At 45.6% G+C, this 11,091-nt stretch overlaps 1 protein-coding gene across 8 annotated transcripts in view; it reads left to right on the forward strand.

Annotated features, from left to right (window-relative positions):
- CNTRL (centriolin) overlaps window positions 1-10,477 on the forward strand; it is an 81,386-nt gene extending 70,909 nt beyond the window's left edge. For 6 of the 8 annotated variants that reach the window (XM_036107779.2, XM_078061702.1, XM_078061704.1 and 3 more), the window contains 10 exons: window positions 1,306-1,379; window positions 2,530-2,718; window positions 3,138-3,363; window positions 4,665-4,870; window positions 5,875-6,015; window positions 6,591-6,863; window positions 7,027-7,089; window positions 8,320-8,526; window positions 9,728-9,810; window positions 10,052-10,477. In XM_036107779.2, the coding sequence (XP_035963672.2) occupies window positions 1,306-1,379; window positions 2,530-2,718; window positions 3,138-3,363; window positions 4,665-4,870; window positions 5,875-6,015; window positions 6,591-6,863; window positions 7,027-7,089; window positions 8,320-8,526; window positions 9,728-9,784 (1,436 nt within the window). In that variant the 3' untranslated portion in view covers window positions 9,785-9,810; window positions 10,052-10,477. Of the gene's footprint in view, window positions 1-1,305; window positions 1,380-2,529; window positions 2,719-3,137; window positions 3,364-4,664; window positions 4,871-5,874; window positions 6,016-6,590; window positions 6,864-7,026; window positions 7,090-8,319; window positions 8,527-9,727; window positions 9,812-10,051 lie in introns of those variants that run through there. The other 2 variants (XM_078061703.1, XM_078061701.1) reach the window with 2 other exon arrangements.
- The last annotated feature ends 614 nt before the right edge of the window (window positions 10,478-11,091 follow it).

Here is an 11,091-nt window from a genome sequence, read left to right on the forward strand (position 1 = left end):
GGAGGGTTTCCTGGTGACTCTCTTTCATCAGCATCAGCATATCTGGAATCAGAGGAGTTTCCAAAACCTCTTCTCTTTTCACATCTTGCTGCAGCAGAGTCTTGGAAAACAAAACCAGAACTCAGCTATTCCTCAGAAGGAATCTCTTACCAAAGGTCATCTCCATGGGGACTGACCCTGGCTGTCCAGCGCTTGTCCATTCGGGATGTAAACCATCTTTGCCCCTTGGTCTTGCCTCCCGGGTTCTTCTTTTAATTGTTTGCTTTTCTTATTATAGAAATAATTCATGCTAATGGGCATGGGATTTATTTTAGAAGTGACAGAAATGTTCTAAAATTAGATTGTGGTGATGTTTGCATGACTCTGCGAATATACTTAAAGCCAGTGAATTGCATATTTTAAAATGGGTAAAATGCTTGGTATGTGAATTATATCTCAGTAATGCTGTTTAAAAAAAATTAGTTCATGTTCCTTAAAGAACAATTTAAAGACAAGCAAAAAGATGAAATAAAAATTACTATTGACCTCACCCCTCAGAGGTAATTCCTATTAACAGTGTGGTGAATATCCTTCCAGATTTTTCCTTGGGATGTGTGTGTGTGTGTGTGTGTGTGTGTGTGTGTGTGTGTGTGTGTAGTTTTAAAACAAAAAACAAAGATGCAGATAACACCTTTAGTACCAAAACTTTGTAAGCATCCATGATTAGAAGTTACTAAATAATTCCAGCTAACAATGTACTTGTACTTGTCGAGCCCTTACTGTGTCTCAGACATGATGCAACTATTTTATATGCATTTCTTCATTTAACCCTTGTAACATTTTTATGATAGAAACTGTTTCACCCATTTACAGATGAGGAAGCTTAAGCTTAGTTTCCTTGTGACTTACTCAAGTGAGAAGTAACTTCCTCAAGGTCATACAGCTACTAAGTGACAAAGCGAGCACACATATAAAATCTATTCCCAAGTTGTCTCCCTTTAAGGTTGTACCAAATTTACATTTCTCCCAGCAATGTAGAAGGTATTCATTTTTAAACCATGCATGTCGTCAACACTAGGTATTATCTATACATTTTTTTTTTATTGTGAGGTTTTGAACATGTAAATCTAAAAACCTGAGCACCAAGCCCAGACATAGGTTGTGCGTGTTAACTCACTCTTTTGAGCTTTTAATAAGTAAATGCATAGCCATACATTTAACAGAAATAAGTTCATATTCACTTCCACTCTACTTTTTTGGGGGGCTGATGGGAATTTGGAAAATGCATACAAGTGTATTTATGTTATGTAAATGTTATTTCTGTAGAAAAACAAGAAGCAATAAAGTCTCTACAGAAGGAACTAGCTGATGTCCAAGACCATTTGAACCTAGCGAAACAGGTAAGTTTAACTAATGTAATCTCCTGGTAGTATCCTGAAGGCATGCAGACAATTGGTTAAAATAAAAAACAAATCAAGTAGGTTCGTTCCTTTTCATACCAGCAGGTCCCATAGGGCCATTTATAAGACATAAACATATAGACACAAAACTTTTGGTGCAGAGCAGTGATTTTCTCATTTATGTTAGCCCTAGAATTCTTGAGTCAAAGTTTTACTCGAAGATAATAAGTCAGGTGGTGGCTAGATCAGAGCCTAAACCCTCAGCCAGCCTCTCTGGGGGCTTCAGGCACCGGATGGACCATCTCTTATCCATGGCACAGACAAGGCCCCCACAGGCTGGGCTCAGATTTGGTCACTCGCTGAGCGGCAGAGTAACTGCCAATTTCAGACCAACTGGGCCTCCATCTTGTCAGATGTTCAGTAAAGCTGATTCTTGACCCTTATACTTCAGATAGTCTTCTTAAAGACAATTGAGTGTTGTCCAATGAGAAGAGGGCTGTAATTTGAGTTTCAAAGAACCTCAAGCAAGTTCTGGGCCTCAGTTTCCACTATGTAAACTAGGGGTTGGATTAGACATCTGAATTCTTCCAAAAGGTCTTTAGGAATCTGTGTTTCTAAGATGTATAAAACTTAAAGTATTCCATCCTTAAATAATTCTTACACGGGCTCTAATGAATATTTTTTGTGTTGTTAGAAATAGAGTAACTTTTTCAAAAAGGTTTAATTTGGATTCCTTGGAGAAAGAAGAATTTATTATTTTCTGAGTTTTTCAACCTACATAAATATTTCAAAGAGAAACAAAACCATGACTTTAGGTTCATTTTCAATGAGAATTAAGCCTTATTCACAGCTCTCCTTAATCTTCTTAGCAATCTTGTTTATTCCCACCTCAGTGACGGAGCAACTAAAGTTTAGAAGAACCGGGTCTCTTAGTTTGTGACATCTTCTGTCATCTTCTTAGACACTTATAAAAGAGGAAGGCTGATGATTAAATTGCGTTCTGGGTGCCTTCAGTAAGTTTGTTGAGATAATAAAGGATGCGGGACTTGCATGTTTATTTTGTCAGACTTGCTGGATCTCAGGAAGGGCACTCCCCAGCCCCAGAGCAGATGGCTTTGTTACTAGTTTCCATGTGTTCTTTCACATAAAGGACGTGCTTCACACCACCAAGCATAAGGACGTGCTGCTTAGTGAACAGACCAGGCTCGAGAAGGACATCGGCGAATGGATGCAGAGGCTTGAAGACTGCCGGAAAGAAGGGGAGACAAAGCAGCAACAGCTTCAAGCGCTTCAGAATGAGATTGAAGGAAACAAGACTAAGCTGGCCCAACAAGAAATGGTACTACACATTTATGATTTTACAGAAAAGGAAACACTTGTCACTCGGGTGAGCTTTTCCCAGCCAGAAGCTGCTTGGAGGGGTCCCCCATAACCGCCCTGTGTAACCGGGAGGATTTTACAGCAACGCTTTGACTCTGTCGGTGTTGATGTTTGCGGACCAGTAAGACCACAGAACGCGGGTCCTGTAAAGAACCTTGCTGGCCCCGTGCCGCTGGCTGCGCGAGTCCCTCCTCACGTGCTGGTCACATAGCTTCCCAGGCCCAGCACGATGACCTCTGTGAGGGGAACTCACTGTCTCGCACCGCGGGCTGTTTCCTACTTCCTCTGGAACCGGAACCCGGCTAGTGTCCGCGAAGGTTCCCTCATCCAGGACACACTGTATTTGTTATGTGATGACTGTAGTTCTTCTCTCTCAAGGTGTTTCAGAGACTCCAGAAGGAGCGAGAACGTGAAGAGAAGACGTTAGAAGCCAGGAGAGCGGCTCTGATGGAGCAGCAGGAGCAGCTGGCAGGGGAGGTGGGCGAGCAGAAAGGCAGGCTGGACCAGGTGCTCGGCAAGCTGCTGGCGGCGCAGGAGCGCGTCAGGGCCTTGCAGGAAGAGGAGAGGCGGAGTGACACCCTGGAGAAAACGCTCTCCCAGACCAGTACGTGCTCCCGAACGTGGCGCTGCGGGGGGGGGGGGGGGGGGGGCGGGGGCTGTCTTGCCAGGTGTCTCCAGAGCCCGGCCACCACCCAGAAGGGGGTCTGGAGGCGCGCGGCGGGGAGGGGATGCCCCGCTGGAACCTGCTAGCCCTGGGAGAGGTGACAACAGGCTCAGAGACACAGGGCATTTGTCTTTATAGAGAAGGGATTTGATCCTGAGACTGTGAGGTCTTTTTACTTGACCATATTGCCTTCTTCGAGAATGCTGCCTCAGGAAGAGGGACGTTAAGGCAAAGAAGTTCCAGAAGGCACTCTAAAGGCTTTCTGTGAAGTACAGTATTTTGAGCTTTGGAAACGATCCATTTCATCTCACCCAATCAAAAAATAATATTAACAATTCTACTTGTGTCCAAATTTGACATAGTGAATGGTGCCAAAATACAGGTATTTGCTTTTGGGTCTGTTTGCTCTCTCTTGAGCCATTATCAATGACATTGACATGGAAATCCAGGATAAATGATTGTTCCCACATCAGTAAATGATTTCTTTTTTTCCTTTCTTAGGCTTCAGGGTTTAATAATGCTCAGAAAATGTTGTTCTCCCTCAGGTGAACTTGGTGAAACGGTTATTACCCCTCCCCCCTCCACCTTTTGATACATCCAGACCAGCCATTTCCTTGTGAAAATGAAACTTACCAGATGTGCTGAGTCTGACCACACCAGACATGTGAAAGTGAAATCTGGACAGGGTGTTATTCCAGAGAGTGTGGTTAGAAAAATCTATTTTAACTGTCACTGTTCTTTATAAGCGTTACTTATTGAGTACTCACTGTACTGTGAGTTTGCATACCGGATTCCCATTGAACACCAGGAAGTAGGCACTTCCTGTATGAAATAGGGCTCCTGCCGCTCCAGATCCCATGTTCTTTCTAGCGCGCTGCCTTACGCGAAGGAAAAGTACGGGTGCACCTCCCTTTATTAAAATCCAGGTTTATAAAAAGCATTTCAGCCATCTGTTCCATGTCTCCTGCACCTCAGGATTGCTGTTTATTCTCACTGGTCTCTGGCACTCAAAGGGAAGACAATAGCTGTCTGTCACTTTGGAATCCGGCCCTCTAGGACCCAGTTTTGTCAGGAGGCACCTTCATTAGGGCCTTTTTCTGGGCCTCTGATGTGGGTCGGGGCGCGGGGCGGGGGGGGCCTTGGAAGACCCAGTGATGCCTAAGTGAGTGGCATGTCGTTAAGCAACCTGCCCACAGCCGGCCCAGGGCCTCTGGCTAAACTACTAAAAATGCTCATTTCAGAACGACAGCTTTCAGAACGGGAACAGCAGTTATTGGAAAAGTCAAGTGAGCTGCAGGCTCTCCAGAAAGAGACAGACTCTATGAGGGCAGACTTCAGCCTCTTACGGAACCAGTTCTTGACAGAAAGAAAGAAAGCCGAGAAGCAAGTTGCCAGCCTGAAGGAAGCACTAAAGATCCAGCGGAGCCAGCTGGAGAAGAACCTTCTGGTGAGTACCTACTGCCCTGGCAGCTCATGAGGAAATAACGCATTTACATTTTTAAACTAAAACGTTGCTTCAGTGTGGAGAAAACAAGTTACCCGGCAGCCCGGTCCCTAACTCAGCTGTTGTTTTTGGTGTATTGATGCCCAGTGTGATCTTGAAGCTGATGGTGGGTTTTGCCTGAGTCTGGGCTGTAGCCCTAGAGGAGCCCGGCTGGCGGAGAGATGGTCACGCGCACAGATGGTGTAAGCACCAAGCAGAGAGCTCTCTCAGCGAGGAGCCTCTGTTCACACCTCCACTGGCAGGGGCTGCAGCGGTCTGGGGGGAAGAAGCCTCAACATGTTTGCCCAGCTGTAGTCACTGCTCAGATTTTTCTCATCCTGCCCTTTTTAGTCAAATTAGCTTTAATTAATCATTATCCTAAAACCAAGGAGCTCAGTCTACCATGCTTTTATCCCTAAAATACATTTGGGATAAAAATTTGGGGAGAGGATACTCTTAAGTCCACAACAGTCTATGGTGGGTGGAGGCAGATGGGCAGTGGTAGAGACTGTCACGGGAATGGATTTTTCTAACACCCTCTGGAGAAATTACATAGCCCTGTTGTGCGAATGGGTGTGTGTTGCCCAGAGGATGAGACACTTACCACTAGTGATGGGCAGCATGATTGTAAAGATAGCATGGAGGTGTCCAGGCTTTCATCCTCCTGGTAGCTCTGTGATGCTGCGTATTGTCGTTCCTGTTGGGACCAGTAATGGAGGCTCGGGAAAGGAAAGTAACATATTATCAAAGGTAATGTTGCAGAGCTAGGATTCAGACTTTGGGCTAACAGACTGTGACCACATACATACTCCAGCGCCACCACAGCCGCTAAAGAAGGCTGGTAGTGTTATCCCCATGTTACAGCCAGAGCCCCAGTGGGGGATGGAGCTCAGAGCTAGTGAGTGTGTAAGCCGGCAGCTCATGGCCCCATGTGCCAGAACCCAGTCATGTCCCTCCTCCTGCACTAGGAGCAAAAGCAGGAGAACAGCTGCATGCAGAAGGAGATGGCAACGATCGAACAGGTGGCCCAGGACAACCACGAGCGGGCCAGGCGCCTGATGAAGGAGCTCAACCAGATGCAGCATGAGTACACGGAGCTCAAGAAACAGGTGTGTGCCCAGGAGCCCCCACTGGCCGCCCGGGGCAGAGAGGGCTCGAAAGGCATGCTCACTGCCTGCTGGGCTCAGACAGATTTTGTTTCTTAAATAGCTCTTTTCATAGGAGTATTTCTTTGTGGAAACTGTGAAAGCTGATTATAAGAATGTCCTTTAAATCAAATCTGTTTTTCTAGTCTTAAAATTTAGAAATGCACCTCTACAAGAAAAAAGCATTTGTTCAAAATGTACTTTTAAAATCCCCTTAAGTTCAGCAAGCATCTTATGTTTTTAAAAGAAAAATGGCAGTTCTTCGGCATGAAATTTTATCATGTCCCGAAGAACTGTGTTGAAATGTTAGATTTTATGCCAGAAACAAGTCTAGAAGACCCAAATCCCTAGGAAGGAAGAAATGACCCCAGGAGAAACCTCTGATACCCTGTAATGTAACCAGGCTGAGAGCAGTTCACACTTAGACTGGGAGAGTCTAATCCTACATGGAAAGTTCCATAAGTACATGACACATTAAACAGTTCAATTCCAAGTAGGTCCCAAACTTTACCCACTGGTATTTGACTCTCACTCTTCAGATGACAAACCAAAAAGATCTGGAGAGAAGACAGATGGAAATCAGTGACGCGATGCGAACACTTAAATCTGAGGTGAAAGATGAAATCAGAACGAGCCTGAAGAATCTCAACCAGTTTCTTCCAGAACTACCAGCAGATCTGGAGGCTATTTTGGAAAGGAATGAAAACCTAGAAGGAGGGTTGGAAAGCTTGAAAGAGAACTTCCCATTCACCATGAGTGAGCGACCATCACCTTTTGAAGAAAAACTGAACTTTTCCCAGACTCATATAATGGTAAGGGTGTATCCTGCTGCTCTCTGGACTTCGTTAGAAGATAATTTATTCCCACCTCCCCCAAGATAAGCTGGAAAAACAGACGTGGGACTGGGGGAGGGCGTGAGGCGGAAAGGCTAACAACGTTTGGGGACTCTGATGTTTCCCTCTCCCTCTGAAAAAGGATGAACACTGGCGTGGAGAAGCACTCCGAGAGAGACTGCGTCACCATGAAGATCGACTCAAGGTTGCCCTTTAAAACAGTACAGTATGAGATGCTTGGCATGTTGAGGACGGGGGGAAATTGCTTACCTCCACGTACTGCTGTCATTCCCTCTGTTATGGCATGAGCAGCTTTCTAGATTACGTGGTAGAAGCTCAGAGAAGTTGGCATCACACAGTAAGTGGCAGGGGTTAGCGTTCAAACCATGAATTCTGGAGTTAGGCCCAGTGTTCTGAGTAATGCTGCTTTGCCTCAGCTAAAACTGACAGAACCTAAGGACTTGGGACAGAAAACAGAGATACAGTGATAAACAAAAGGGGGCTCATAGGCCAGTGGTTGGGAGAAAGACTGGGAATACTGGAAAAGTAGGCTTCCTGTCAGACAGGAAGTTGTTTGGCTCAGAACACGTGGAGTCTTGGGGCCTGTGAGACAGCCAGGGCCCATCTCTCCATAGGCAGCTTTCGAAGAGCCTAGTATTTAGCGATTGGCATTCACCTGAAGATTTGGGGGTTAAGAGTAGGTGGGGAGTTGGAAAATGAGAGGAAGATAGAACGAGAGGGCGGAATGTGTTTGGAGAAAGGCTCCATACGCAGCGTGAGCTGAGAGGGAGCCCTGTGCCATGTTGAGGGAGTGGAGGTCCTTGATGTCTAGTAGCCTCCAGCCCCGTGTGGCTACTTAAATGTAAATGAATTGTAGTTACATCAGGTGAACAGTTCAGTTCTTCAGTTGCCACAGTTTTCGTGACTCAGTAGCCACAGTGACCAGTGGCTGCTGTACTGGACAGCACATATACAGAGCATTCCCATCATCACAGGAAAGTTCTGGTGGACAGAACTGCTGTAGACTTGGAGAGAATCCTTTCAAAGAAACAGCACGGGACAAGCCGGAAAGTAGCGTGGGGTTGAGGAATGAATATATTGTGAGAGGCACTGAAGATACCAAGTATAAACCGGTCTTCTGCTAAGTCTGGGCAGGAAAGGGAGAGACAGGGTCGTAATTCAGTGGGGAGGCCAGGGACGCAGAAATGCAAAGCATTGTCACAGTGGAGAGGAGGCTGAGCAGAAGGCCCGGTTAATGACAGCACAGAGTAGCCACCAGCACCTCCTACATTTCCTTTTTTTTAGGACAAGAGCATTTTCAGCAGCCATTCCTACTTGATGATAATCAGATTTGCCCATCACGTGTTAAGCATGAGGAAGCTACTAAGTACATTTCTTCTGTGTAAAACCCGAAATTTTACTGTAACGTTTTCAGGCCCAGCTTCGACACTGTATGTCCAAGCAAGCAGAAGTGCTAATTAAGGGGAAGCGGCAGACAGAGGGCACGTTACACAGCTTGAGAAGACAAGTGGATGCTTTAGGGGAACTGGTCACCAGCACTTCTGGAGACTCCACATCGTCACCCGGTCTGTCTCAGACAGAGTTTTCCATGGCCGAGGATGCTCAGCCTGGACCAAGCCAGGTAAGAGGAAGCTCTGTTGTAGACATGGAAAGTCCCTGAAAGCTTTGGGGTCCCTAATCTAGATAGAGGAGACTTCTCAGAAGGCCACAAATGCCACCTTTAGGTCTCTGGAAAACTTGGCTTAAGACAGATTTGCTTTTTCAGAAATGGTCCCTGGGAAAACTGGAATGGGTTGGTTGGTAGACCTAGAAAGAGGACAAGGTGATGGCTTAGGGAATGGCCGGAAATTGGAGACTGATGACCTGTCAGGGACGTAGTGAATTCTCCTGATGTTCCCCACTGGTGGATTTCCTTGTTCTCTGCTCTGTGTCTGGAGGGCATTTAGGCTGTGCAGCCAGTGTGAGTCCTGGTTCAGCCTGTGTCCCTGCGTCTTGGGGACACAGGTCCTCCTCAGCACAAGTTTGAACCCAGACCTCTGAGCCCAGGGTCTCCACAACCCGAGGTTCACAAAGGCTTTCTGTGTGAGACCTCGACAAGGTTAACGATCGTTTAGGAGGAACATGAACTAGACTCATGGAATCGGTCAGTAGGAACCCAGAGATCGGTAATAGCTACCACTTTTGAGTGCCTACTATGTGCGTGTACTAAGCACTTTACAGTATTCTCTCATGTAGTCTGTATCGTAGGAGGTAGGAAGTATGCCTTTAATAGATGAAGAAATTGTGTAAAATGAAAAATGTCGTAGCAAAAGATGAAACCAGGACTTCGGGGCTCATCTGTCACCACCACAGAGCAGTATATGGCTGAGCCACAAGGAAGTTCAGAAACAGCTGCCTCTCCTGTAGGCACACAGCTCAGCAGCAGCAGAACCAAGATTACCTTAAAACCTTCTGTGGTGGGACCAAGTCAGGCACAGGCCGAAACTACCATGGGCCTCAGGACAGGTCTTAAGAGAGTGTCAGGAGGCACTGAGTATTGGAAAGGTGGGTTTAGAGGAAAGACAGCCCAGAGTAGTGGAAGTAGAGTACATGGGGGGTTGGGTGCCAGGTTCAATTATCAGCGCGGGGTGGCAGCCCGAAGAGTTCAGGTGCTCCAGATGCAGGAGAGGAATGGAGGTGTTGGAGGTGCAATGGGTGGGGGGAGATTGCTAGAATTCTTTTGGAGTCTGGGGTCATAATCCAGGTATATGGGATGGAAGCCTAAACTAGGTTGGAGTTAGGGGCTGGCTTCTGAGCTGTGTTTTCATCTCCCTTCTTTTCAGAGCTCCTTCCAAGTTCTACAATGTCCGTCACTATTACTAGACAGTTACCAACACTGACGCCATCCCCAGCTCCTGCTCGCGGGGTACATGTTACAGAGTTCTTTTAACTACCACTTTCAGTTGGAACACGCTGAATTCTAGCTTATCCTACAGTCAAGTAGCCCTTTAACTTTACTCTTGGATAATTTTGTACAGTGGTTCATCTCAAAATATTTTTCCAAAGAGGTACATATTTTACCTGTTAGCCATCGTGCTGTCCCTTAGTTCTGTTCACTGAACACTTGTTTTTACTGTTGCAAGAATGCATCCTCTGTGTTCCTGCAGGAAAAGAACTGCTCAGCCGGATGAGGAAATCTCTGAGGAAACCCCTTCTCTACTACCTCACTGCAGAACTGGAATGCCGCTTGGTTTCGCTCCAGATGCGGTGAACTCGGACGCTGCACCTCCGCCGTAGCTCAGCTCACTGTGCTGTGAATGCCGGGGTTTCTGTAAATCACATGTACATATGGGCAGAGTTGTGTACAGTTTAAACCTGGACGGCTGGGGGGTTTGTTTTTTTACCTTTGAATGTGTTGCCATAAAACCAGTGATTGTAATTGCAAATCTGAGGCTATAAATTGGTAAAATCTATAGCTACAAAGAAAAAAAATGTACTCAAGCCCTTCTTCATTTATAGTGTCAAATTTTATTTTTGGATTTTATTTAAAATTTCTATTTTCATATGAAAATAAAAGATCAAATAGTCTGTCATCTGACTTTACATTTCATAGATCTACAGTAAAGCCATCAAACGTTCACCTTCGTTCCAAGGAAACGGCCATTTCCAAACGGCTCTCATCTTTGGCCTGGAGATTGAAGTATGTTGTACCTGTCAATGAACCTACACCGCATGGAAATAGCTTTTATAAAACTACTACACTTGAGGTGCATTTCCTCAACCAAAAATATTCTTTGGTGGAAAATTAGCAGAATCTGACCCGGTGGTAAATTCAAATTGTGTTCCACTTTTAAGTCTTTGAGCTACTGTAATTAATGGCTCCGCTCCATGACGTACAAATACATTATTTCTCTAAAAACAAGAATAGCAACTACTGTCACAAAAGACCGTGTGGCAATAGACTTCTTGTCATGGGTAAGGGGAAGTATGAAACTACATGTTCTAGATTAGGTTTTAAAATACTCCCAAGGCCTGTTCTCTAGGCCCGTAGACAGCTTCTGAACCATAACCATAAAGAATGGTGCAGTGCAGTCATCCCTCTCCACCCACGGAGGTTTGTGTTCCCAAGAAGTTGTTTGGCCAGACCTGGACCGTTAATTAAGGTATGGGATAAAGAGAATTGCAGTAAAGGCAATGGAAGTGATAG

Source organism: Halichoerus grypus, chromosome 14 (genome assembly GCF_964656455.1).
Source record: "Halichoerus grypus chromosome 14, mHalGry1.hap1.1, whole genome shotgun sequence".
NCBI lineage: Eukaryota > Metazoa > Chordata > Mammalia > Carnivora > Phocidae > Halichoerus > Halichoerus grypus.